The sequence below is a fragment of the Barbus barbus genome (assembly GCF_936440315.1).
Source record: "Barbus barbus genome assembly, chromosome: 14".
In the NCBI taxonomy this organism is placed as follows: Eukaryota; Metazoa; Chordata; class Actinopteri; order Cypriniformes; family Cyprinidae; genus Barbus; species Barbus barbus.
The window spans coordinates 11,681,858-11,709,392 of NC_136742.1; the positions used below are offsets into that span (position 1 = coordinate 11,681,858).

The window sequence follows — 27,535 nt, forward strand, 5'->3', positions numbered from 1 at the left end:
AGGCATGTTACACTTGCCTCTGGCATCTGTATCCAAGCCAAGATTGGTTTTATTTGAAGAAGAAAAAATTAATAATAACTTATGTACTATTTATACATGTTTATCAGAAAATGCATATGTGGTATTACATATGTAATATACTAGGCTATATTAGAATATATCCGCAAAAGAAAAAAAGGCAAGTGTTTAAGACACTTTTTGCTGCAGTAGCATGAGAATGGAAAGAAAAAGAGAAGAGGTAGGCTATTGATTATTTTTAGGTTTCCTGCAGGTTAGTCAACTGATTCTTGAGCACCACATTTGTCTTATATATAGTTCCTAGATCCTCTTGGCCTATTGGATTGACACAGCCATCGTAGGCCATTTTCCTCATTGTTCTGTTGCTAGTCAAATGTTAATTTAATCTTTATGGGTGGGATCATTGTCGTGCAAAAAAAAAGATTAACTTCTACCATGCTTCCGTTTTTAATGACTACTTCTTTTGCAGCCTTTCCCTGTCCTTTAGATTTTCATATCCTTTAAATTGAATGTGTTTTCAATCACTAACTAAATAAATAAATAATAACAGACAAATGGTTATAAACTAAAAACCCATCCATTTAGGACAACACTGTAGGAATGTGAAATTGACTATCTGAAAATTGGCCACAAAGCACATGTATACACAGTTTCAAGACATTATTATTAATAATACATATTTGTAAAAACTGTATTTTAAGGAAATGCATGTTATGAATACTTAGATTTTTTTTCATTAGGCCTACTTATAATATTTTCGACAAAACATGGACTATCAAGGGATGAAATTATTTATTATTTACTGGGGGGGGGGGGGGGGGCAAAACCACAACACCACATCCTTTCTGGTCCATTTAACCCTCTTTACGTTTCTTCCATGTAGCTAAATGAGAGAAGTGTATTGTCACGGTGTGTTTCCAGCAGCGGCCGCTGGGGGCAGTGCAGCTCGCTGTGTGTGGCGCGCGTCAGGACTCTGGAGGGCTGAGAGCTTCTTCATTCAGCGCGGCTCGGGACAGGAGAAGGGGGCTGAGCCGAGCGCTTACTGAAGGGAAGGAGGTGGAGACCTGAGGAGGATTCATAAAAAGGAGCTGATCTCCTAGTTTTAAAACGCCGCTCCTTCAAGTAGCGTAGAACTAGATCACAACTCACCAACACAACTTTTCATTCAGAGAGGCGCTGCTCCGCAACACTGCGGCTTCACTAGACGAAGTTGAATGGACTTGATTGTACGGACAACTCATTGTTTTCATTAACTTTTCAGGACGTCTTCCCACTTTAGCCGGGACTTTAACTCCCTCAAACTTTATACGACACGTCCTTGCTGACAAGACCACTGAATCGAACCGTTTGCAGTCAATCTCTGGGATTTTAGGAGAAAGACATCAGGAGGAACTCTCTCAAATGCAAAACTATATGTACGAGAAGGCGATGGCACCCGAAACAAGAAACGGAGGAACATCCACGTTAAATAACAACGGCGTAGACAGCAGCAAGAGGAAACTTTTAATAGCACTAGACATCTTCTGTCTTGTTCTGGGTGAGTGTCCAACACACACAAATAATTGCAACAATGAAAACAAAAATACATGCATTATTTCTAAAATCAATGCATCATATGTAGAAAATAAGAAATAAGAGTTTGCAATTCAACACTCTCTAATACCAAAGTGACTTAATTTTTATAGTATTGTTTATATTGTTTTTTATGTTATTATGTTATTTATTTTATTATGTTATATGTTATTATAAAGTATATGTATTTATTACTTTAAAATATATTAATATATGTACTAATAAAAACATTAAAAACTAATCACTTTTATTGTAATTGTTAGACTATTTATATATTAATATAAATTAGTCTGTTTTTGCACAACAATACAGAATGCTGGGAAGAGGAAAATGTCAAGTTGCAAAGAAAAAAGTCAACAATGCAAAAGCAAAAATAGTGCAACTTGTTATGTACAACATAATGAATCAGTGGAATAAATGTTCACAATTAAAGTTAAACTGTTTTAACTGTTAATCCAGCAAAAAGTGTGAAAGCTGAAGTAAACTATGGTTCATTGAGAAAAAAAGTCATATTTTGCATTATCTTGGTGAACAGAAGAAAAAACGTTAAGCGCTCTTATCGCAGCCAGTAGGATGGAGAAAGTTGGCACGGTTTTTAATGTAAACCACTTGTTTTTTTCATCATCAAATGTGTTACATAATTTAGATTGTTTAATGAAAGTGTTCTCACTCATCAAATGAAGGAGGCAGTTATTGTGGCCCCTTTGCACCCTATTGACATCTTTTGAAGTGGCATATGAACATGCTTATTATGGTTAACCGATCACTTGTAACAGAATCATCTGTAGTCAGAACAAGTTCTGTAAACATGACTTTGTTCACAGCATTTTATAGTGTTTTAGGCAGACCATCACGACCATATGCAATTGATTTGTCTGACCTGTAGAGTTTGTTATGAGGAAGTTTATTTAGATTTGAAGTTCAGTACAGTCAATTGTCCGTAACATACTTGTCTGCAGATAAACAGTGATATCTGTAAATTGCTCTCAGGCGCGTGTATTTTCTTTCTTTTTTTCTTTAAAAGGAATGCATGTGAGTTTTTGATGTGTTGTCGTTCACAGCTTTCACCAGCTCAGCTTGACATTGATGAAAGCGTTGCTTAGTGGTTAAAGAAGTGCACTTGTTAACCTAAAGGTTGTAGGTTCAGACCAACAATGGACGAACACAATTGTGCCCTTAAGCAAGACATGATAACTCCAGAAGGATTGTACCAGAAATACATCTACAGTAAATCAGTATTTAGTCGCTAGGTGAATCTGATTTGTATCGTTTGGTCCCGATGCCTGGAAACCATCACAGCATCGGGTTCTCATCTTTCCTCAAAGCCTGTCAGTTCGAATCCTCCTCCTTCAGAATGAAAGGATTAACAAACTTCAGCCCTCATCTTCACACAATCTTCTAGAAGAGACCCTCCAACCCCCCGCCAGCTGGCATATGCCTCATTTAACTCCAGCCACGGCATCATATCAACTTTCTCCTCGCTTTTAAGGGCAGAATGAGTCCCGCTGCTTTTGTTCGTAGGAATGCAGAGTAGAATGGCTTAAACATGTCGCTTTAGAGAAGCATGGCAAGGCTTTTGTAAGCAATTAGAGTCCGCGGTTTTAGAACGCCTGTGAACCTTCTGCAGCATCCAAAACTATTGCTGCACTTTCAAAAGAGATGACACGTTAGAGCAGGTGGAGGCAGGAGAGGAGGAATATCGCTGATCCAAGGGTGTTTGATAGCTTCTCTTTAAACGGTGGTCCTAAATTAGACGTTTACTGCGAGTTTGGTGACTAATAACTTCCTTTTGCTGCTGTATCGTAAATAGAAACGAAGACCCACGAACACCCTGTGTGTTTTTTATGGTCTCTTTCAAATGCAACCAAAATAAGGCATGTTGTCATATGTGGTTTATATAGACGCATGATGTCCATATGTAACACATTCACACTACACTCTTAAAAATAAAGCTACTTTACTGGCATCAATAGTTCTGTGGAGAACCTTTAACATCCGTGGAGCCTTTATATTGCACACTGGTTCTTTATGATGGAAAAAAAGTTCTTTAGATTATTGAAAATGTTCTTTGAAGTACTCTTCCCAGAACCAAAATTGGTGTGAAAAACGGAACCATGAAATAGAACCTCTTTTTTATTGATATTGATGGTTCCATGAAGAACCTTTAACATCCATGGAGCCTTTTCACTTGACAAAAGTTCTTTAGAATATTTTCTTCACACTTAGACAGAAAAAAAATATTTTAAGAACTGTTTACTGAAAGGTTCTTTCGGAAACCCTAAGTGTAAAAACCATCTTTTAAAACCTTTCTTTTTATAAGTGTAGGAAAAAAGTTTCTTGCAAGTTCTTGTTTCTCAAGTTACAGTATGTGCTTCAAAAGGAAGGCATAAACAAACATGTTCTTTGTCATGTTTAGGATAGTGGGCTTGGCCGGTTTTTGGTAGTCTTGGGAGGGCGGGGGTGGGGGGGTTATGTGAAAGAGAGGAGACTCATTTGGAGGGGATTTGAAAAGGATGGCTGAAGAATGTCTCTCAATGAATAGGCTTTGTTAGCGCTGAAGCTGCGGCCCATCCAGTGATCAGACACTTGAAGTTCCATCTGTTGTGGAGATCTGCAGATTAGTGCGTTATCACCGTCTTTCCCTCTCCTTGGATTTCTCTCTCGCACTCTCGCCGTCTTCCACATCAGATACGGAGCTGATAACCTCTTCTGCTCTCGCTTGACTGTTTTATTACAGTTAAAACCTCTTCAGCCGTTGGTGTTTACAAATGCGGTACATCCACACTGAGATGGGCGATGCTTTTGTTCCTGCTCATTAGTTGTTTATCACTGTGGGCATTGTATCCATAGTGTGTCCGATGCATTATGAATGTTAATGAAGACTGAGAAGGCAGTCAGACGGGTTGTACTATGTTTAACGTTACCTCCTGTTGAGATGAAGCAGAGAGGCTGCAGCTCAGCTCATTAGCATACAGAAGTTATAGTAACGTAAAGGAGGCGTGTCTCTGACTGTCACTCCCCCTGAGGGTGTCTGGGGTGGTGGGTCGCCCACATTCCTGCCCATGCCACTGATAGCTGTAATAGTTTACATACAGACACAAACAGCCACCCAGACTCTTTCTCTCATCAGCACTTCCTTTACAGTTCCAGATGTCAGTGGTTTGCATGTAAATGGTTATTATTGAAGGTAACTTTCTCTTAATGAGGGAATCATATGAAGAACATATTCAGCTTTTCTTTCACCCCCAAATTAGAAGGAAATAAATACATGATACATACATATACATATATATGTAGATATAGATATATAAACATACATATATATATATATATATATATATATATATATATATATTATTTTATATTATATATATATTACATATTTTTTATATTTTTTATTTTTGTTTATTTTATGTAAATTTTTAATATAATAAAAAATATATATTACAATAATAAATATATATTATCGTAATATTACAGTTTAATATATAACACTAAGTATATTCAATTGTAAACATAACTATTAAAGTCTATACTTATTACACTTTTATAATACATTATATAATACATTTATTTATGTATTAGTATATTACAGTATATTATGTAAAAATATGTATTAAATTATAAACCTTTAATTTTATATAAAAATGTGTGGTGTTTATTTTTAAATGATTTATATTTAATAATAATAATACATTTTAGCCTATTTAGTTAGCATTTTCATGATGACAATTGGGATGGAAACGAGCATAGTTGTCATGAAAATAATGGAAAAAAAAATATTGGTCTGAATTTTTTTCTTTTGATTTTGGGTTGAAATATGACTTGGGCATGATCGATTCTTTTGACAGTCTTAGTGAGATTCATCCTAACATTGATGCTTTCTGCTTGATTAGCGATTGGTGGAAATGCTTGTTCGTGCGCTGTTTGTTCATACTCCACAGATGTGAAGCATACTTGATTTACCAGTGACATTCAGTCCAGTTTGCCGGTCTGAAAGGTTTATCCAAGCTGCTTCCTGGTACCTCTCGTGGGAGGCATCAATTCTAAAAGTGTTTTCTTGTTTACTTGTTGGAATGGAAATGAGAAGTCAACTTAAATACTGCAAGATATCACCACCGTCAACACTGTGTGAACGACTTTGGCCCTCAGTCGTTCAGATTTAGTCATGTAACCTTGTGAGGAGATCAAAGCGAAGGAAAATGTTTCGGTCTCATGATTTCTGGTCGTTTTTAGCTGCTTTTAACTTCTCCTTTATCCGTGCCATTCCAGGAGGGCGATGCTAGAGTTATGGGGTGTCAGAGAACCCTTTGGGAGTCTTTCTCATTTAGGTCTGACTATATTAACCTCCACCTCTGAAGCTGAGAAGGTCTGGTCCACCTCTATAAATATTTTCCAGAATTTCTCAAATTCTTCATCGCAGACCGAGGGCGGCTTCCACTCTTGAAGTGACATCTGGTATAATTCTTGGTCGGTGTGTATGCAGGGGCAAACACAGGAAAGGGAGGGAAGAGGAAAAGGTAGTCTCGCTAGGCCGCTCTCCTGTTTTCCCTCCCTCGCTCCGATTCTTTGCCCTAGGTGTGGCCAGCTGTGCTATGAAATGTAATCCTTCCAGTTTTTTTTTTCTGCGTCGTTTCCCTGAGCCCCAAACCCTCCCTCTTTCTCTCATTTACAGGATGTAATTGCAGGAGACCGTCTAAAGCTGCCACATGGTGTTCAGGAAAGACTTTGATCGGCCGTAGCTGTCAGTCAAACGGTCCATTAACTTTTGCTGGTGCAACATTTCCACATCCTGTTTATATAGATTACATGTGTTTTGCAAAAAGTTTGTGCTGCTTTTCAGCAGCTCTTTTTAGTACACTAGGAACGGTTACTCAACTGTACATTAATTTATGTATAATATAATCTATCTATCTATCTATCTATCTATCTATCTATCTATCTATCTATCTATCTATCTTTATTTATTTATTTAAACAAATATACACCGTTCAAAATTTTAGGGTCAATAAGATTTCATTCTTTCAGAAATTAGAAATTAGATTTAATGCAGAGACTTATTGCAGGCAACCTTCCGGCTGATCAGTCCTCTGTAGCATTTTCCATTTATATTGAGGAATGACAAAAGAAATAACCTTTTCAGCCTATTACATAATGACGTGGCATATATTAGATGATAAAATAACACCTACTTTGACATTAACCAAAAATCAAGCTAGGTTCCGTGAAATGTAAAACAGGATTTCCGAAGTCATTCCTCTGAATCAGAAGCTGCCACAGATCAGGAAAGCGATGTTAGGAGTCTCTGGGCTCCGGAGAGAGCAGTATTTTGTAATAGTCAGCATTAAGGCTGGAAGGTTACAGTGTGATGTAGGAATGGTTTCCATATGAGTGCACTTGGAGTACAGTAGAGTCATCTGGGCCTCAGATGGAGTCACAGACTGCCTCAACTTCACCGCTGGTAATGACGCTGTCAAAACATAGTGCCCACGCTCTGTATTTGTGTATGTCTAAGTGCACATGTGCAATACAACGTGTTTGACTATTTGTACAAGAACCTGCGACGCTGTTTGTGTGTGTGTGTGTGTTTGTGTACGTCAAAGAGAGGCTGGTTTCTGAGGTCGCTGCCATGTGGTTTAATTATATGCTTGTAGAGTTTATGCGACGAAGTAGGCTGCCGTAGGTAGCAATTAGACAGGCAGACATGAGCACAAGTGACCATCAGCTGGCTGTTTAGACTCTGTGTGTGTGTGTGGGGGGGGGGTTATAGAGTCAGGTACAACTTTATCACATCCAGAGGGTCTCTTGGAACGTGTACTCGTGATAACACACTCTTCGGGTTTGTTACGGTCACTAAATTCCTCTTAGTGCGGACGGATGCCATTCTCTGTTATCTGTGGCCGCATATCTTTGGCGGTTTACAGCTCTCTGTTTGTGCTCGGAACAATAGAGTAAGATCTTCAGGAGAGTGGAAGCAAGTATGAGGAGCCCCTGCTGGTTTGTATGCCTCTCTATGAGGTAAACGCACAAATGATTTGTTTATTTATTCTCCGTGTAATTGTAGTCTATTTCCTCTCGCTAGTTTATATTGTATCCTGTAAGCTATTGTTTTAGCAAATGAGGCATTGTGTGTGTTGCGAGTCTGTGGGATGCATCAGCTGTGGAACAATCATGCTCCAGTTCACTCAGCTTGATTATAATTCCAGGCTGTTGGAATTTTTCTGGAGTGTGTACATGTGTTTTCTGGAATGGGATTTTTTCGAATCCAGTGTGGGCATCTGTTTAAGTCTCATCTAGCACCGAAAGGCCAAGGGTGACCTCTGCAGCCTTCACACGACAAGCGCTCTTTCACTTTTTCTGGGTCATATGGATTAAGTCCAGGGTACTCAGCATTCCTGAGTGTAAGCCTAGCTGTCCCCTAAAGGGCAGTCACCCTCTGCGCATTCATATGCTAATGAGACCTGTGTCACTATGGGTAATATTCTAATGTGATGGATAATGCTCAAACAAATGATATAGCTCATGTAGTTTTTGGTTTCAATTTGTCACCCCTTTAGAGTAGAAATTCTTTTGTGAATTACAACTTTGATTGATTTATTAAAAATAAAGTGTGTAATATGTGAAAAACTAGGGTGAGAAGGGTCTAGAAGGGACTGATGTAAATCAACTCTGCATATTAAATGAAATGAAAATGCATCTGTGCTGTTTCAGCAGTTGTCAACGCATTTATATAGAGCAGTGTTGTTACTGTTAACTGACATTATTAAAAATGTTTTAATATGTTGAAATAAATCTGAAAATAAAATATCACATGATGTGTAAACTTAAAAAAAAAACTGACAAGTTTTTTGACAAGACATAAATATAAATAAATTACAAAAACTTAACCTAAAATTCTAAATGAAAGCTGAAAAAGCTCATCTTAGTATTACTCTAACAGTAATACTAAAATAACATTAATATAGAGGTCACATTCTCCAATGTAATTTACGGCATGTGTTTATGGGCTCCAAACCTCAATTTCTATATGTAATTAAATTTTTACCCTCAGCATCTATTTTATTTATTTATTTATTTGAAATTGCAGTTTTATTAAATGTTGAAATAAAATGTATTTTGTTATTCTGATAATGATGCTGGAGCTGTGGCATAGTGGTTAGTACATTCAGCTGTGGAGCTCATATGGGAAATGTAAGCTTGAGTCTGGCTTGCGACATTACCCTATTCCATCGGTTTTCGATCCTGCTACTGGGGACCCACTTTCCTGCAGAGGTCAGCTCCAACATTAATCAAGCACAAGCACTAATCATGGTCTTCAGTATCACTTAAAAAGTCACAGGCAAGATATGCTGAGGCAGGTTGGAAATAAACTTTGCAGGAAAGTGGGTCCCCAGGAGCAGGGCTGAAGGCCTTTTTCCCTTCTTCTTCCCATGATTTCCTTTTCTCTGCGATTTGTATGTACACAAGTTGTGCACTTGATGTGTACGGTATATCTCGTATGTATCATTGCGTTAGTATATCTATACTTTATAGAAGAGTTTTGTCTCTCCAGGATGTTTCCTGGTGGGTGGAGTAGGAGCCGCAGAATAATGCTGTGATCGTTTACACCTTACACTGTTATTGTTACTGTCTCGTTGCAGGAGCACACACCCACAATAAGAATGTGTAAGTGTAGCTTACACAAACAAGTCAATATACATTCATTCATAGACTACACCATAATAAACACATTTGGACAGTGACATTTCCATGATCTCATTCTCACAGACCACACCAAAAGCCTAAATGCTGCTCTCACACTCTGGTAGATTGCTATTTTCAGATGCTTTGGTAGTAGTGTAAAGTCTGTGGCAGGTCTTTCTCTTGAGCTCCAGGGCAGGGTGGGAGATGGGAGCAGTTCTTGGGCTCTACCCCAATGAAGATGCTCACAGCAGGCTGTGGTGGCCTAGGTTAACCCATAAATGCACACACCTCCAGAATCACGACACACCACTGACTCTAGGGTCTGTGAAGTGGGCTGAGGGGATGAAAGTATTGATGGATACTCCAGTCCAAAGAAGCCACTTCTCCTGTGCTCCAAGTGTTTATTACGTTTTATTGGCCTTGGTAAAGAAATTCAAAAAAGAGGCAGAGAGATGTTGTTCATTTGTTTAATTACACTGTGAGAAGAAAAAGGCTGGGTTTGACCTTTGACTTAGGGAAACTGGCCAGCAGTTGTACATTTCCTCACCTAAAGGCAAAGTCAACAGACCTACCAAAGAATGTGACACACTTGGCACAGGACTTTTTTGAGGACCTTGGCTGCTTGATTTAGTGGGATCTCTAGACTTTATTTTGACATGCTAGGCCTATTTGTTGCATGATTTAAATAAACATGGAAACACTTATTTTCTTAGAAGAAACCACTGTAAATTCTATTTATTTGTCCTCATGTCTTCTGTTAGTAAAATATATTATTTGCTGGTCTTCTCTAGGGGCTGTTTGTGGGTGGGGAAGAGATCAAAAAGGTTAAATAACGGAGTAGCTTCGACACGTTTTCATTACACCCCCCTCCACTGTGATTTTACTCTTGATGGGTGATACGTTTATATATTTATAATTTTAATAAACATCTCATTCTGGAATGTTTGTTAAACGAAGACAGTTTGACTCGAAACTGTTAATAATTCTCCTCTAGTAAACATTTTTGACTTGTTTGGAAATTGGAGGGCTTTTGTATTGTTGCAGTTCATCCTCAGTAGTATGCAAGATAATAATTACTGCATCAGTATGTTGATGCTACTAAGCTAAATGGGCCTGAATGATTTTGTTTTTCTTTTTCAACTGTACTACCCACAACCTCTTGCACAGCACAAGTAGACAAGTGCAGAGGAATGCAAGGTTGAAGCTCCCCCATCATTTTTTAATATACAGTCAACTACAAGTATCCAAAAATTGTCCCCTATACATGCATTCTCTATTTCATATATTAATTCAATATAGTCCACTTGAAAGAGTGAAAGAAAACGAGTAAGCAATTTCAGACACTGAGTGGCCCAGAAGATGCCGCCATCTGCCGAAACACAGGAATTTATTTGGCATGACCCTCACATTGGTTAGAGTGTACATCGTTTGTACACTCCTTGTTGTGGTGCATCATGGGATTGAGTGAGTGCATTCAACAATATCCATTATGTACACCACAACAAATGGGTATCTCTTCAATTTAAGGTTATGGCAGGGGTGTCCAAGCTCGGTCCTGGAGGGCCACTGTCCTGCAGAGTTTAGCTCCAACCCCAATGAAAAACACCTGAAGCTAATCAAGGTCTTAGTAGGCATACTAGAAACTTCCAGACAGGTGTGTTGAGGCAAGTAGGAGCTAAACTCTGCAGAACACTGGCCCTCCAGGACCAAGTTTGGACACCCCTAGGTTATGGGGAGTGATTTCGAACATGACTCTTGTCATTAGCACACAGTGTTATCAGGCCTCTTGCAAGGCCGCCTACTCAGATGCCCGAGTAAAAAGGCATGCCTCTGGCGTTGATTTCCATGAGTTAAAATTGCTCTGCGTAAGCACATGTTTTGAGCTGGGCCCCAGCCCCAGAGCCTATCAAATGTATTGAGAGAGTGAGAAAGGTAGGATTGCCAATGTGCACAGCTTTGCTGACCACAGCAGCTTGCATAGACAAAGCTAACGGAGTGACCGTGGTGTGTGTGTGAGAGCAGAGAACAGTGACAGCAGGGGTCCCTCTCACATACAGTACTTAAAAACACAGAAAAGTTTCGGTCATAAACCAAACAAACATTCACATATCTGTTTTTCTTCCATATTTCACACAGTGTCTTAACCAGGCTCCTGCGATAAGTGACTAATAATTTGTCAGTTTCTATTTTTGTCAGGTTGAGCACAATACCTCTGACCAAGGTTTGGACCACTCTCATTGGTCAAAATTCTACCCCATATAACTAAATGTTGAACATCAAATCTATTCTGATTAGATTCCATTTTGTTACTTCTGAAATGTTGTTACTTTGCAGTAGAATTATGCTTTTGGAGACAACATGATGCAGGAAAAGTGGCCTGGTAGGCAGTGCATGGAATGTAGTGGTACTTCCAGGCAGTGGTACTGTCTGTAGTGGTTGAACTGAGAGAAACAGATATAATTAGTATTGATTAGTTAACTGGGTAGGTCAGATGGAAGTGGGGTTAGTAGATCTGGGTTTGCCCACATTGATTTGTATTGGACTGTGTTATTCTGTTTATCAGAAATAGTCTCTTTCTGTCATGGATATCTGTAAGTGATGGGTCACGGGTATGGTTTTAGTGTGCAGGTCAGTGCTTCTGTACCACAGTGGAGGCAGAAGAGAGGAAGCATACAGGGTACTACTGAGACCACACATTCCAGAGGTCAGGGTGCATAGGTCAAAGGTGACCGAGAACGTTAATCTCTCTGTGTGTACTTTTGTGTGTGCTTTAGTGTTTAGTCTAGGTGGGTTTTGTGTCTAGGAGTGTGTGTGAGTTTCGGAAATGTCAATCAAGTTTGAAATGCACCTCTGACTTCTGAAGAATCCCACACAGGGTGTTCTCATTCCAGTGAGCAAGTGCAGTGCTTTTATAAATGGCATGTCCTCACCGAGGGGTCAAGGTCTGACTGGTTAGCAAGGATATACTATATACATATCTAGGCCCTGTTCCAAATGGTGCACTTGATCGGACTTATGGACTTGCGTTTCTTCGAATGCCTGTGAAGTCCATAAGGCTGTAGGGTGTCCCATTTCTTGCTTTGCACCTCAATGCTCACTTTTACAAGCGTAGAATCAGATGACCACCGAAAAGATTTAGAGTGTCATTTGGGGCAGGGTGTAACTCAGAATAGTAAAGGGTTTGGGCCTGTGCATGTTCTTGTGGTGACATCAGCCAATCAGGATTGTCGTGACATAATTTCCTGCCTCTACAAAGTGATTAGTCACACAGCATTTTATGTCACAGGTGAGTGGGTCATAAAATTGCATCCAGAGTGCCCATGAGCAAATTTCAAATCAAGGACTTTCTGAGAGTCCTGTGCCAGCTGAGCAATTTCCGTTGAGATGAATGGGAATGCTGGGATGGCTTTCTCCAGGTATTATTGACCTCAGTCCACACACACTTTGTTCTAAATATACCATATGCTTCCTGTTGTGGCGTTGCATTGGATTTCAGTTGTCACTCTCTCTTCCTCTCGTCCCATCTCCATCCCTCCATTTACCTTTCTCACAGTAATTAATGAAGCCCTCCTTACGTTTCCCTTGTTCCCAGCAGGGGTGGCTTTCTCTTTTGTGTTCGGCTTCAGTCTTTCAGCCAGCGAGAGTCTCATGAGAGCTGGCAATGAGCCACTCATTCTCAACAGATTCCCACAGGGGTTACCATGCCCGGTCTCTCTCACTCTGCATCTTCCACAGGCTTTTGCATTGTGCCACAAGCCCTTTGCAGATCACTGATGATAAAGACATCAATGGAGCTCAGAGCTAACCAACAAACCCTCACGTCAACTCTTAGTGGCCTCAGAGGACATGCTTGTATCTAAAAGTATTCTATTCTTGCCTACTGTCATGTGTGCATTGTTTCCACAAGGTGTAGTCCTGATAGCTGCCATTGTAGATTGAAAATTGTTGGAAAGGTCTTTCCTCATATCAGGTTTGTTATGAATCGAGTTCACCCCATACTCATTGTGTCCAATTGGGGCTCAGGTTGCAGGAACGACACGCTCATGGTTGGTGTGACCAACATGTTCTCCAGCCAAGAACCTGAAGTGTTGAACAAACACAAAGATCTGGCCAAGGAGGTGCATAGGACCTGGAGAAAGATATCTATTAACTTTTCCATTCATCTCAACGGTAGTTGAGTTGGCTAATAATGGTTATGTTAACCAGCCAAACCTTGACACCTTAGTTCTGATGCAAGGCGCTACCTAAGAGCGAAGTGAATCACCAGCAGTAGGCATTTACAGCTCAACTTCCTGTACACGTTATCTAAAATCACTTCCTTCATTTAATAATTTATTTAATGTAGGAAATTATCTAATAGAAGCCTGGTGTTGTTTGACTCAATGTGGCATTGAGCAGTTTAGCAGATAAGCTCATGAGGACTTTCCTAAAGAGCATAAGCTGTAAAACATTTCTTACAGTATATGACTATTACTTTCCCTTAGCAAACTTTAAGCGTGTTTCTGGCTTGTATGGTATCTTGCACACTATGGCAGACTTGATATGCATGACTCAGACAGGGGCCACTTTATGAAGATATATGACTGGAATATGTGTCGTGGTAATTGTGGTTTCTGTTTCAGAGAATCTTTGTTTGTGTGTATTTCTCCTGCCACATTTTTAAATTTGTACTTCATGCTAGCTTACCTCAGGTTTTCTGCACATAGACGCAGTCACGCTAAACTGCATCTGTGTCCTTACCTTGTCTCTGCTTTGTGTGTACGTGTGTGAGAGTTTCATGGTGTTTATGCTCATGCACGATTATGTTGTCCTCTCAGTGCAGTCATTGTTTGGGGGCAGACAGCCCCTGTCGGGAGAAGGCCTTTCCTGCATATGCATCTCTCCACAAAGCCTTCCTCCCTCTTCATTCCTTTTCACCAATGCATCTTTGTCCCAACAATGACAGATCGGCCTTTAATAGTCATTCAGGGCTTCTGCTTCACAAGGTAGTTCACTTTCACCCCATCACACAGTCAATACCACTACTTCCTTTAGAGCGAGAAGCTTTCAGAAGCTTTTCAGAAGGAAAGGTCAAAGTTTTGTTTAAGTCCTAATGGTTTAGGTTTCTGAAAAGATGTCTAATACATAGAAGTCTAGTAGCCTTTTAAGGTTTTGTGCTATTAGAAAATAGTTTGAACATCCCAACTAGCTTGACCCAGCAATACTGTGATTCTGTCAGACCGCATTACTTCCAGTGGATTTTTCTGGTGGATGCGACCCAGTTGGACAAGATGAGCAGTCAAAATCAATCAAAGCTGTAAGCGTTAGGCCACAATCGTTTACACTTTTACAAAACTTCACATAAGATCTGTCAATGTAATCTCTCAGCAGACACACAAACATGTTTTTCCTCCAGGGTTAATGTCTGCATAACTAGCCACCAATAGTCGATAGTGTCCGATAAGAATTGTCCCATTTCTTATATAAACATTGATTTCTACAACTGATTTCCGTTCTGGCCTATCGGAAACTGTGGCTGTGAAGTCCCAGCTCAGTGGTTGCCCATAGCGTCTGACTAGCGTCTAGTCGTTCCCCTTCTAAGAGCAGAAAGGCTGCATGCCCACATCTGATAAGGCAACTAGAAAAATGTTCCCCCACAATGCACCACTTTGCCACCCACTTATAATTGTTTTGTGAGTGTGTCTGGTGTATGCGTGGTGCTTGAGGTCCAGATAGATTTTGGCTCCATTGTTTTTCATTAAGCTCATATTGAGCGTTAAGTCAGAGACTAAATTGAGAGTTCATACGGAGTGACCCGTGGTCCAGAGCCACTTTGAACTGACTCTAATTAACAATCATATTTTTTTGAGGGGGTGGGGGGGTATGTATCCCCTAATTATTTGTAAGTAATTTTGATGGGCTTGTTATGCCTTTTATTGAGGTAGGACAGTAGAGAGACAACAGGAAAGCACTGGGTGGAGAGAGGGGAGCGGGGTCAGCAAAGGCCCTCGAGTCTGGAATATAACTCGGGTCGCCATGAGCACCGTTAGACGCATTAACCACGAGGCTGTTGGTGCCAACCCACTAATTACTTTTTTTTTTAATTTGTGAAAGTAATCTTTTAAAATTATCATGTTAAAGCACCATATTAAAAATAATAATAAAAGGAATAACTGTATAATTTGCACATTGACAATTGTAATTTGGTTATATCTGACATTAAGTAAATACATATAGACACCACTGTAAAAAAAAAAAAAAAAGTTGAGCCAACTTAAAATTTTAAACACAACCAGCTTCAGCAGATTTTTGAGTTTTCTCAACTTGTTGTTTCAAGTTTATACAACAAAAAGTTGAGAATCTCCTAAAAAAATAAGTTGAGAGAACTCAAAAATCTGCTGAAGCTGGTCCCTTAAAATTTTAAGTTGGCTCAACTTCTTTTTTTTTTTTCGTTTGACATCAGTTAAGATTTTAATATTTTTCACATGGCTCTCTAGACACGAGGATACAATAAGAGCTGTTTAACTTGGACAGCTCCCTCTTTATGTCTGTAGGTCACTAGTCTTTAGCTGTGGCCATGGGTTCATTGTGAATTAGCCTGGATTTATTTCTATTTAATTATCTTTGCACAGACCTCAGGCTCGTGGTTTCCTCCCTTCCTTCTTTCATAGTTACTGACCCACATAGTTACTATTGTACCAGGAAAGTTAAGTAGAGAGAGTTATAGTAGATAGAAAACAACAAATTACAACTGATCTAGTCCCAGCCTCAGTTTGTTAGTGGCATTAAACGTTGAAAATCTTCAGAGTTTTGTTTGAAGCACTTCAGAACTAGTCAGTTAGATGAGAAGAATTGTATATTATATTATTTCTCTAAAATATTCTGTACTTTTCTACCTTTTCATCAGATCACAAAGCCTCTGGACCACATTCAAACCTTTGTCTCCCACATAAGAACCATGGCTCAATGTTAACTGTTAGAGTTTTGAGTGAAGTTGCTCTTCAGATTGTGTCTTTCAGTATGAATATTGTCCTTTATTGTGGAAGAGTGAGAAAAAGAGCTAGAGAAGATTGAGGAGAGTCTCAGCATACCAATCATCTCTCGTGGTGATGACATGAGCGGCAGAACAACGGCATGCTGGCATGACACCGGCTCACAGCCAACATCATTGGGCACAGACAGAAGGCTTTTCACAAACACATGGAAGTAATGTGGAGGTCTTCATACCCAAACACACATTTCAGAAGTATTTATGTTTTGTGGCTGCTCAGTGCTCCTCTTTCAGTTGTGCTAAGTTTATACTATGGAGACCACAAAAGTATGCTCTATACAACATATTTAACCCCCTACTACAAAAGATTATTTTATAAATCAGTATTTTCCACTAAAGATGGATTGTACTCAAGCTTGAGGATCAATAAGAGTCCTTTTTTCCCACTTGTTTAACAAACTTGACTTTATTCTTGTGCAGATATATACAGAAATGTATATGGCCTGTGTTGTCTGTACATGAAAATGCGTGCGCATATGATGAAATATGATCACTAGGACATGGCTTTTTCCAGACACTCCAAGCATGTTTGACCTTGTGGTCAGAGCAGATCTGAAAACATCACAAGCAGTTCCAAGGAGGAATGTGCGTCCGTGTCTACATGTGTTTCCGCATATGTACCTTAGGTCCGTGTATTCCCTCCACCCAGTCTCATACGCTGAGGTTGAATTAGCTAAGTCAAGTTTCTTTGAGCGTCCCCAACTCAAGCACCCATGAGAAAACTTTATACAAACTCCTGTGGCCCAAAGGCCTGTATTTTTGCAGGTGTAGAAAGTGTCTACTTCCTTAATTCTGGTAATGCCCATCTGTCGAAATAGTAGAGAGAGAGAGAAGAAAGACAGAGGTGTTTGACCGCATAGATGAAGTAGCTGATGCTGTACATGACCTTATGTCTAAAAACCGCAACATGTTGTTCCTTTGAACGTGTTTGAATATTATTTCGCGTAAGAACACTGCCATGAAGTTTTTGGAGGTTTAGGAATAAGTAGGTTTCACTGACGAAAAGAAGCAAAGGGGCCCGAGGGTAGTTGTTTTTCAGAATGTCCTGGTTCCCAGTGCTGGTATGATCTTACGTCTTAAAGGTTTGGTTTATTGTATGTATATATTTGTGTGCTAGAAAGGATCAGTCACCACGGCTGCAGCCTCCTCTCTCTCCAACCACAAAAAGCCCAAACGCCCCCTTCCACTCTTTCGCTCCACTGTTCCAGACATTTGGGTGGTCGGCGTAAGCTAAGCTTTGTTTTTCTTGCTATTCACACATTTTACAGTCCTTCAAGGGGAACTTTTCAAAGCTCCCACCACAACTTTTAGTCTGTTTAGTTTGCTTTGATTTGAAAATATGTATTTATTTTTCCCACGGTTGGCTGGATGATGACAGCTGACGTGTGTTTTGCAGGACGTGTGACATTTTAATGAATCGGCCATTTTGGGCTGAGGTCCCAGCCTTCTTACTGGAACAAATACATGCATGCCAAGTAATGTGCATGTAGTTTGTTGTCCATTTCTATACCAAAGGAAACCCTCCACAACATAAGCCTTTGGGTTTTTTGCTTTTAACCACAAAAAGTGCTGTGAAAATGTTGTAGCAAAACCACAAATGAACCTGAAAACTTCACATATTCTGTATCCAAAATGTCCACATACCTTCTCTGTTCCTAAATTTAGTGAGCTCCCTACCTATATAGCATCATAGACTCTTACTTCCTAAGATAACGTATTTTGGCCAGTATCTTAGGCGGCAACATGTTTTTACGAAATATTACGAAATGTATTACGAAATAAATCAAAATGGTGAACGAATCGAAATAAATGGTGATTTATAAATATATCTAATTCCTATGGTAAAATGGTTTCTTCTAACCCATTATTTGCATGTTTATGTTTGTAGTATTGCAATTAGCTTAGCACAATGCTAACATCAAACTATTAGAATCAATTTGTGAAAGTTATTAGTGTGACGATTGGAGATTGTTAATCAGTCTTTTATTAGGTTCCACAATTCTTAAGAGGCTGCTGCCTATGTAGTTCACTAGGTTTTGGAACAGAACTTCAACAAATCATTTTTTTTTTTTTTTGTGTCACTGAAAAGGCACACATCACCCTTGTTCTTGTTAAAACCTGACATTAACTTTTGCAAATGAGTTTGAATTACTCAGTAAAACTATAAAAACAAAAAACAAGGACTTTGACGGGTTTAGGATTCATTATAAGTTCTTATCTGTATTGAATTAGTTCTCTGATGCTCTCCATACAGTATTGTTTGCCGAAAAGCTTTGCTTAATGCCATTAGGCTGCATTGTCTTTAGCTCTAAGCTACTTTGCACTGACAATAGCCCTAAACACAAGCCAAAGGAAAGGGAAGCTTATCTTGCTATTGTACCGCTTTGCACAAATTACTTAATTAGTAAACGCGCAAACCATTACTTTAAGTCAATTTGCAATGGATACACAGTACATTATGTGAGCTCTGTGAGGGTTTTGTATACATAGCTCTTGTAGTAGCAGCACTTTGAGCTAGTGCTTTGTTTGGAAGATTAGATAAAGGCACCCTAGTTTTCCTCCCTCATTAATTTCCTATTACAAAAGCTTTTTGCACTTGGTTTCATGCTTTGTGCAGTGCATTTGGTATGTTTTTCTAATAAAAATATCTAAAATAAGGAAAAGGTCCTTAAAACAAAATCAGTTTACTATTTTGTATTATAATATGTACTTGTATTAAAATAATTGATCTTCAGTGAAGTTTATTTTTTCAACTCCACTGGCATTTTAAAGCATTTTTTAATTGTTTTTGCTTTTAAATAAGAAAAACATGCCTATGGGTTAAAAAATACTGATTTTGCAGTGCTTTTCACTACATATTATGCTTTATGAATGTACGTCATGTGAAACATCCCTGCCGTCTCAGGTAAGTGTGTATCATGACACGCCCCACGGGGTCTGTGTGTGTGTGTTTTTTGAGTAGTTATGCTGCCCTCGATGGTGTTGCATAAATCGACAGTGCAGCCGTACCAGCGTGGGTTCTACTGCGCAGATGACAGTATCCGCTACGCCTATAAAAGCAGCACTGTGCCTTCTTCTGTGCTGACAGCCGTGGGCCTCCTTCTGCCCATTGCCAGCGTAAGTGCCCCACAGAGGGGCCTCAGACAGGGGACATGGGGCCAGGCAAGTGGGGCAACTGCGTGGGAAATGAAGTCTTTTGAGAGAGTTATTATAGTTTATAACCTAGGAGAAACTGCTAGTGTATAGTGCCAATCACAGACAAACATTAACTATGTGTAGCCATTCACTTCTCTCAGAAGCCGAGCTACTATGTCAGACCCCACTCCCCTGCCTGGTATTTCCCATAATCCTCCGCTGCCATGCGCTGTGCCACGCCGCTACCTGCGTGTGTCTTTCTGTGACTGACCTGAAATGTATCTCTCTTTCTCTCTCTCTCTCCCCACTCTCTCTCTTTGTGTGCGTGTGTGTGTGTTTCGCTGTAGCTGGCCTGCCTTTCCTGATAATTGAAACTAGCACAATCAAGCCGTACCATCGCGGGTTTTACTGCAGTGACCAGTCCATCCAGTACCCGTATAAAAACGGGGACACCATAAGTGATGCCGTGCTCTGTGCCGCTGGCATTCTAATTGCCATCCTCTCTGTAAGTTCCTCTCTTATATATATATATATATATTCATATAAATATACCACTAATTCATATAAACATCCCATCTTCATCCCTCACACCCTATTAGACCATAGATATTAGTAAAATAGGCTAACTGTAGAACTAAATGGTGACTTATAGTAGATAACTCTACCCATAATCCTTTTTAAATCTATTAACCAACCCTCCCCATCCTATCTTTATTTAAAATATTTGAATAACTCTACATCAAGAGGTTTATCATGGTCAGGGCTATCGCTGTCTCTCTTCTTTCTGTCTCGATCTTAGTCCCTCTTTTCTGTTCTTGTCGTCTTTTGTCTGCATGTATTTTGGGATATATTGCTCTTTTTGTGTGTTTACTTTTTTTAAAAGTAATTCTCAAAAACAGCAATGCCGAGTTACTGTATAAAATGTTATAAATCAGTAATGTAATAATAGAAACCTTGTGAAAAAGTACACTTTAGCATACTTTTAAAAAGAGTGCTTATGAAAATAATATATTTTTATAAAATAGACGTGTGTAATGTTTTCCTGAGAAATGCTGACAAGCATTTATTTAAATAAAAATGTTGTCATTTCTGTTGAAACTCTCATGTATTTAAATATTTTTGTAAATAGGCATTTCAAATGATGAAGTTGCAATGTAGTACATTTAAAATATATTTACTTGATACAGTTAAAATGAAAATAAGTGCAGTTCTTTAAAGGTAAATATGCTAAATAAATAAATAAAATCTTAATGGTCCCAAAAAGTTTATTTCACCCCAAAATCTAAATGAAAGTAACTAAACATGTTCTTGACAGATTTTGTGAAATGTAATTAATTTAGTGAATCGAATTTGGGGGGAAATGAGAAAAGCCTCGCAAAATTAAATTTGAGTGCAGATAAATCTGGATAAGAGATTAAACCGCCCCACAGCTGCTGAGGTGTTGAATTAGTAGACATTCACAACCTTTGTGACAGCTGCCAAAAGGTTAACCTCTTACAAATGAACCCAATCACCTGGAGGACACATGTTCGACAAAGAACTAGAAAGAATGCAACATCAAACCAGATTACTTTTAGCTCTTGTGAAACTCCAAAACAGTGTCTGAAAACAAAACTTCAACATGCCAGACGATCCCCTTGTGGAATAAAGTGGTGGAGATGAGGGAAGTGGTCTTGCAGTAAAAGCCCCTGTAAACTGGCACGACACCAAACCATGACTCCATGGAGATCCCGTATGGAGACATGTGTGCCTCACTGTCTGGAGTATTCATGTTCCCATGCTCAGCAATTCTCCTGATTAAAATAAGGACTGTGTGTGCACATATATATATATATGTATGTGTGTGTGTGTGTGTTGGCACCCCTCACACAGCTGTACTTAATTAGCAGTGTCTCCAGTCCTAGTTTGGTTAGGCCTCAGGGAAAGCAGTCCCACTCTTCACTACCACCACAACAGCGTTCCTCTACAGTTTGACGAAAGAAAAGAAAAAGGAGAGCGAGAGATAGTAAATATCTCATTAAGGCATGGTTTATGTACTTCATAACCCATGCCTCTTAGCTTAAATTTACGTCCTACTGGTTTCAAATGGTGCAGACCTCCATTTTAAAATCCCATGCTCTAACTGCTTATATGAAAGCCATAACCTTTAGAAACATAATATGTTCCATATCATTAAAATATAACCAGCAATGGGCAGGCCATGCTCAGTCATAACTCAAGTTACTCGTTTTCTCTCATTTATTTCACTAATTTCTTCTTGCTTTTTTGATTAATTTGCTTTCCTAACTGGTATTTCATTTGCATGTTTGTCTAACTCCAACCTGCATGCCCACGACCTGACCACTGAAATCTTGCGATTATACAATGACACATTAATGTTATGGTATGTGTTAGTGGTATGACTTCACAAATTCACCATCACTTTATGATCTTAATGATATTGAGCCCTTTCCAAAACCTAGTGAGCTTCCTTGCTTTCTAGTGCCTATATCAGCAGAACCCTACATAGGCATCATAACCATCATTGAACCTGATAAATGAGCGATTTGGAAAACTATGTAGGCAGCAACGCTGAGCATCACACAAATTTGTTTTGTGTGTTTGCTTTTAGCATGTTGCGAAGCTAACAGCATTGAAAAATACAAATATTGTGTGAAGTGTTTTTTAATTGCACTGAACAGTTTTACTGATACTTTTCAGTATTAATGAAACATTTATTCATAACTGATCTTTACTCAATGCATTGAATTGGATTTTTCGTGAAGAAATTTTGCTAGGTTTTGGAACAGAGCCTATATGTAATGTTATTGTCAGCTATGAGTAATTAATTATTTTCCATTGTAAATGAACCATTCTCTAGATTGTGATTGGCGAATGCTACAGGATCCATTACCTGAACCAGGGCTCCAAATCGTTTGTGGGAAATCCATATGTCTCCACCCTTTACAGACAAGTGGGCGTGTTCATCTTTGGCTGCGCCATCAGCCAATCATTTACAGACATCGCCAAAGTCTCGGTTGGACGGATGAGGCCGCACTTCCTAGACGTTTGTAACCCTGACTACTCTACCATCAACTGCTCTCTGGGATATATTACTCAATACACATGTTTTGGAGAGCCCAGCAAAGTACAAGAAGCCAGGTGAGATATTCAACACTCACATGCACATGGAATAATAAAATGTCACAGTTTTAACAAAAATATTAAAGGGATAGTTCTCCCAAAAAGGAAAATTCTGTCATTAATTGCTCAACCTCACCTTCGTTCATCTTCAGAACACAAATTAAGATATTTTTGGTGAAATCCGAGAGCTTTTTGACCCTGCATAGACAGCAATGCAACTACCACGTTCAAGGCCCAGAAAGGTAGTACGGACATCGTTGAAATAGTCCATGTGAAATCAGGGTTTCAATATTAATTTTATAAATATACGAGAATTTTTTTTGTGCACAAAGAAAACAAAAATAATTATCCAACTTTATTCAACAATTTCTTCTCTTCCATGTCAGTCTTCGCCGTGCATTCATGAGAGTACCACTATGCATGAGTTCTAAATATAAATATTAACATAATAAACAAAGATATATATGTATGTATATATATATATATATATATATATATATATATATATGTCTCATTTCTTTCTTTTTTTCCATAGAAATGTTATTAGATGTTTTAATGTATTTAATAATAAAACACTTTCTTGATTACATGTTCTTTTTTTTCTCCCTACAGGAAATCCTTCTTTTCTGGACATGCTTCATTTTCAATGTACACCATGCTGTATCTGGCAGTAAGTACACACAGTGTGTAGTGCTCTTACACTGCCACAGTTCTATTATTTTACTAAAGAGCTGTTCATTCTAGTATGAAACAGGGACCCTCTATCGCCCCTTCACCCTCCTCTGTGGGTCTCTGAAATGTGGGTCACTCTTATTTTCCTTGTTCATCTCCCAGATGGACACACTCCACCTGTTTTTATTTGTGCAGCTGTATAGACTTCCCTTCTCTCTGAAGTTGTCCTTCATTTCTCCCTCATTCCTTATGCTTTATTTTTATTCTCTCTTTGAATGGGTCACATACTTTTTCACACTAATTATGCAGAATCTCCAATATAGCGTTGCATACACACAAAGGCAGATTTTGCTCAGCCTCCTGGAGTCTCTCACTGTATGTAAAGCCTCTTTCAAAGGCTTCAAACTTTTTCCCTTTCACACGCATGGCCCTCCAATCCTCCCTCATTTTATTCAAATCCTTTCTTTCTGCATCTAAATCATCAGCATCTCCATGGGCCCCTCCACCTTTCACTCTTTCAGATGGCAGGAGGTGGAGCCAATCTGCTAATAGAGGTGGCCAGATGTTCATTCTCAGCGTTTCGAGAGATTATTTGAGAAAGTAAGGAGGGTGATAGAGAATATGTGCTTTTGAGGCCACAAACCTGTTTAAACTCATGTAGGTTTGGTTCTAATGCTCTCAAAACAGCCATTAAATTAATGTGTGACTTTGACAGCTGGGCCTGACGCCCGAAACACTGACCTGAACACTTCCTATACAAGAGGAAGCATGTTAAGAACCAGACCGATTGCAGGTTCTGTTGAGTGTTTTGTGACTAAAACAATCAGTTTTACACACAGACCTGCTGAATCTTAAACCATAGTGATTAGCCACAAGGCAGGAGACATGTCAGCCATTGTTCCACATCATTATTCATGGAGAAAAGCAAGCATTGAGGAAAACAGGATTCTAATTTTCTCCAGAAACCTTCTTTATAACTTCAGTCACTGCAGTCTGAATTATCATCTTGATTTGAAAACCTGGATTTGTCTCTGAGGGGAAAATTGTTTAGATTTTATCAGAAACCCTGGCCAGATTTCGCACAGCCGAAGCCAAAGTGTAGTCAAAATCCATTATAAAATGTGAACATGTGAATAGACTGTTATGTTAAGATACAGGTCGACTATCTAAGATTATTTTACCATCTGTTCTTGGCCTTCAAAGTTAAAAAACGAGAGGCCAAGAGAGAACGCTCTGAGATATCTAAGCACAAAGCATGATAAACAGAATTACAGACCTGAATAAATCTGAAAAACAAGTGGAGGAAAGTGCTCTCTGAGTAGAGCGATCGAGTGAAACAGTCTTATTGACTGGAGCGTTACCGTTCCTGGTCTCGCTCCCTGTAATTATCTCAGTCTAGCTGTCATGCTTCATGGGTCAGACGCTGAAGTCATAATGAGGGCTCACACCAGTCTTGTGATCCCCTTTTATTTGCACAAACGTAACCTAGGTCAAAAGTAGACAGCCTTTGTTCTCACCAAATTTGCGAATGATTCATTCTGGCACAGTACCTCAAAACAGAACCCACACCTGTTTCGTCAGTGACACGTATTAACTTTATTTCACTTTTTTTTTTATGTTCCTTGTAAAAATAATAGTGGTTGCGTAGAAACCAAGATGAATTCCCATGAAGTCTGCACAATTTTTTGCAAGTATTTTTTTTTTTTTTTTAAGATTTGCATTTTTAAGGCGCTCCACCAAATTAAAAACAAATAGTAAAACTTTCACCAGTGACTTCTTTTCTTTTTGACTTCTTTTTCATTGTTAGGTCAATGTTTAATTATATTTTCAATTAAAATTATATTATTTATCATGAAACTTCACATTAAAAACATTCAGAAACAATAACTGCTATAAGTGCACGTTGACATAATGTATGAAAAAATGCATAAAATTATAGTTTTTTTTAAATTATTTTTTATAATTAATAATTTAAAATTATAATTGAATATTTTAACTATATTCATAAAAAAATCATGAAAAAATGATCACAAAAACATTAAGCAGCACAACTTATTTCAACAAATTTCATTTTAAAATATATTTACAAATTATAACATTTCACAATATTACTATATATTTTGTCAAAAAAGCCCCATATTCATGTTGAAGGGGTACTGTTTTTTTCTCATATATATATATATTCCCTATGGAGTTGTTCCCCAGATATTGAGATCATAGTCAGGTTAAGGTACCTAAATGTAATAAGTTGAGCTATAATAAGAGCTCTGCCCCCTAGGGTGACTGCAAGTACGGTACATTTGTTTGGTTGAATGGTGTATTCAGGGTTCCTAGTTGAACCACAGAATCCATGCAGCTCAACCTCATGTTCTTATTGAGTTGGAACAGCATATCAGTTTGTTCTGGAGAGTAAGTGTATGTGGGCATTTTGTGGGCAGCAAACTGGGTATTTCCTAGCCTCTCTATGACCTCCACACTCCATAGTCCAATAACTTCTGGTTTGGCTTCTGCATCACTGCACCTCTCAAACTGCATGGTGACACAAGATGCTCTAGTTAGCCGTAGTGACCAGAGTGATATGAGACCATGAGCAGAGTAGTAACAAGCACAAATCACTCGCAGGCAAATCTTCTACCTGCTTGTTTCTCTGTATGTTGTGGTCATTGGCTTTGCAGTAATAGTCCTGAGGTCAGGATAGAAAAGGCATAAGTGGTGAAGTTTGACTATTTTCTACCAGAACTGGCAAGATTCAAGTGCAAATACACTTCAGAATGGCCCACAAAACCATGCACAGCCTTTCCTTTCAAAATATTGCAAAATAAGTATAGTTTTCCTCACACTCACCTTTTTTGTTAAGATGACAGGATTTCTTATACCACATCTCTCTTGCTTTTTCTTTTCCCTTACCAAGTTGGACTGAATATGCTATTTAGTGGCTGCTTATGAACTGAAGAAGTCAATTGCTGGGCTTAAAGGAAGAGTTTATTCATGTTATTCCAAACCTGTATGACTTTCTTTTACAGAACTCAAAAGGAAAAAAAAGCTTGATGACTGTACTGGTCACTCTTTCCCATGCAATGAACTGGGACCGAATCTTTCAATCTTAAAAAGGATGCAAAGGCACGTAAAAAATCAAATGGGGTCCATATACTATATTCCAAATCTTTTGAAGTAATACAATAAATTTCAGTTGGAAATTAAAGTTGGTTTTGGCTTAAAAAACTTGACTTCTGGCCTAGTTCTGTTGGTATGCTCATGAGAGTTGATGTGAAAAGTAGCATTGTTCAATTCATGAATACATATTTTTACAGCCTGCTCTTTTTAATTCACAAAATATCTGAATGATTCATTCACGAACATGGCTGATTTGGTATGAATACATAAAGGCACCCTGCAGGCACACAACGTCATAAGACGTTGATATTTGGTTAAATTCCGGTTGCGACGTCGAGTGACCAAAATTAAATGTAAATTCAATGTTTAATGTCAATGTTAAATTGATGTCCAATACCGACATCAGCTGACGTTTTGTTGTTTTTAGGTTGTGTAACCAAAATCCAACATTAAGTCAATGCCAAATGTCAACCCGATTTTCATTTTCAACCATAATGCAACGTCTGTCCAACGTCAACCTGATGTTGCATAGACGTCTGGTGCCTGCTGGGCATAGTTCGCCCAAAAATTAACTCGCCCTTATGTCATTCCAACATTATAAGACTTTTGTTTTGCTAGATTTCTTTTCCTCCAGTGAAGTCCATTCTACCATAACTGACAATGAAAAATTTAAAGACATGAGTTTATATGAATCGAGTGGTTAAATCAAGTCCTTTGAGAATGATCTCTTTATATGATGAGCAGATTCAATTAAGGCTTTTATTCACATATAAAAATTCAATGCACATATTTTGTTTTTGCGTGTGACTGTCATGTTTGAGCCACCAAAAAGAATCAGTGAGGTTTGTTTTCACATTATATGCATCTTATAACCCGCACAAGGCATATGAACCACTTTCATGACTTTTTTTAACAACATGAGTGTGAGTAAATTAATTTTTGAACACTAATCCTTCAATAGCCCACCAGGATTTTTTTTCATTGTCCCATTTGATACCTCAATATCAGATCTGATGGTAAAACCCAGATCGCCTGCAGGGAGAAACTGGATGGAGACCATCAGCGAGACAGTGTTATCTGCACAAGAGTGTGTTACTTCTCATAAGGGCACAGGGCGTGTGTATGTGTTTGTGTTTTGAGTTTGCATGAGAATCTAAGACCACACCGTCTGCCATTCCTGCTGCCACC

The 27,535-nt window shown here is 38.7% G+C and overlaps 1 protein-coding gene across 3 annotated transcripts in view; it reads left to right on the plus strand.

Annotated features, from left to right (window-relative positions):
• The first annotated feature begins 966 nt into the window (after positions 1 to 966).
• Positions 967 to 27,535, plus strand: part of LOC306880004 (phospholipid phosphatase 3-like) — a 39,556-nt gene continuing 12,987 nt past the window's right edge. The window contains exons 1-4 of one of the 3 annotated variants that reach the window (XM_079433265.1): positions 967 to 1,555; positions 19,786 to 19,943; positions 22,299 to 22,579; positions 23,174 to 23,231. In XM_079433265.1, the coding sequence (XP_079289391.1) occupies positions 1,420 to 1,555; positions 19,786 to 19,943; positions 22,299 to 22,579; positions 23,174 to 23,231 (633 nt within the window). In that variant the 5' untranslated portion in view covers positions 967 to 1,419. Of the gene's footprint in view, positions 1,556 to 7,538; positions 7,609 to 19,265; positions 19,421 to 19,785; positions 19,944 to 22,298; positions 22,580 to 23,173; positions 23,232 to 27,535 lie in introns of those variants that run through there. The other 2 variants (XM_079433266.1, XM_079433267.1) reach the window with 2 other exon arrangements.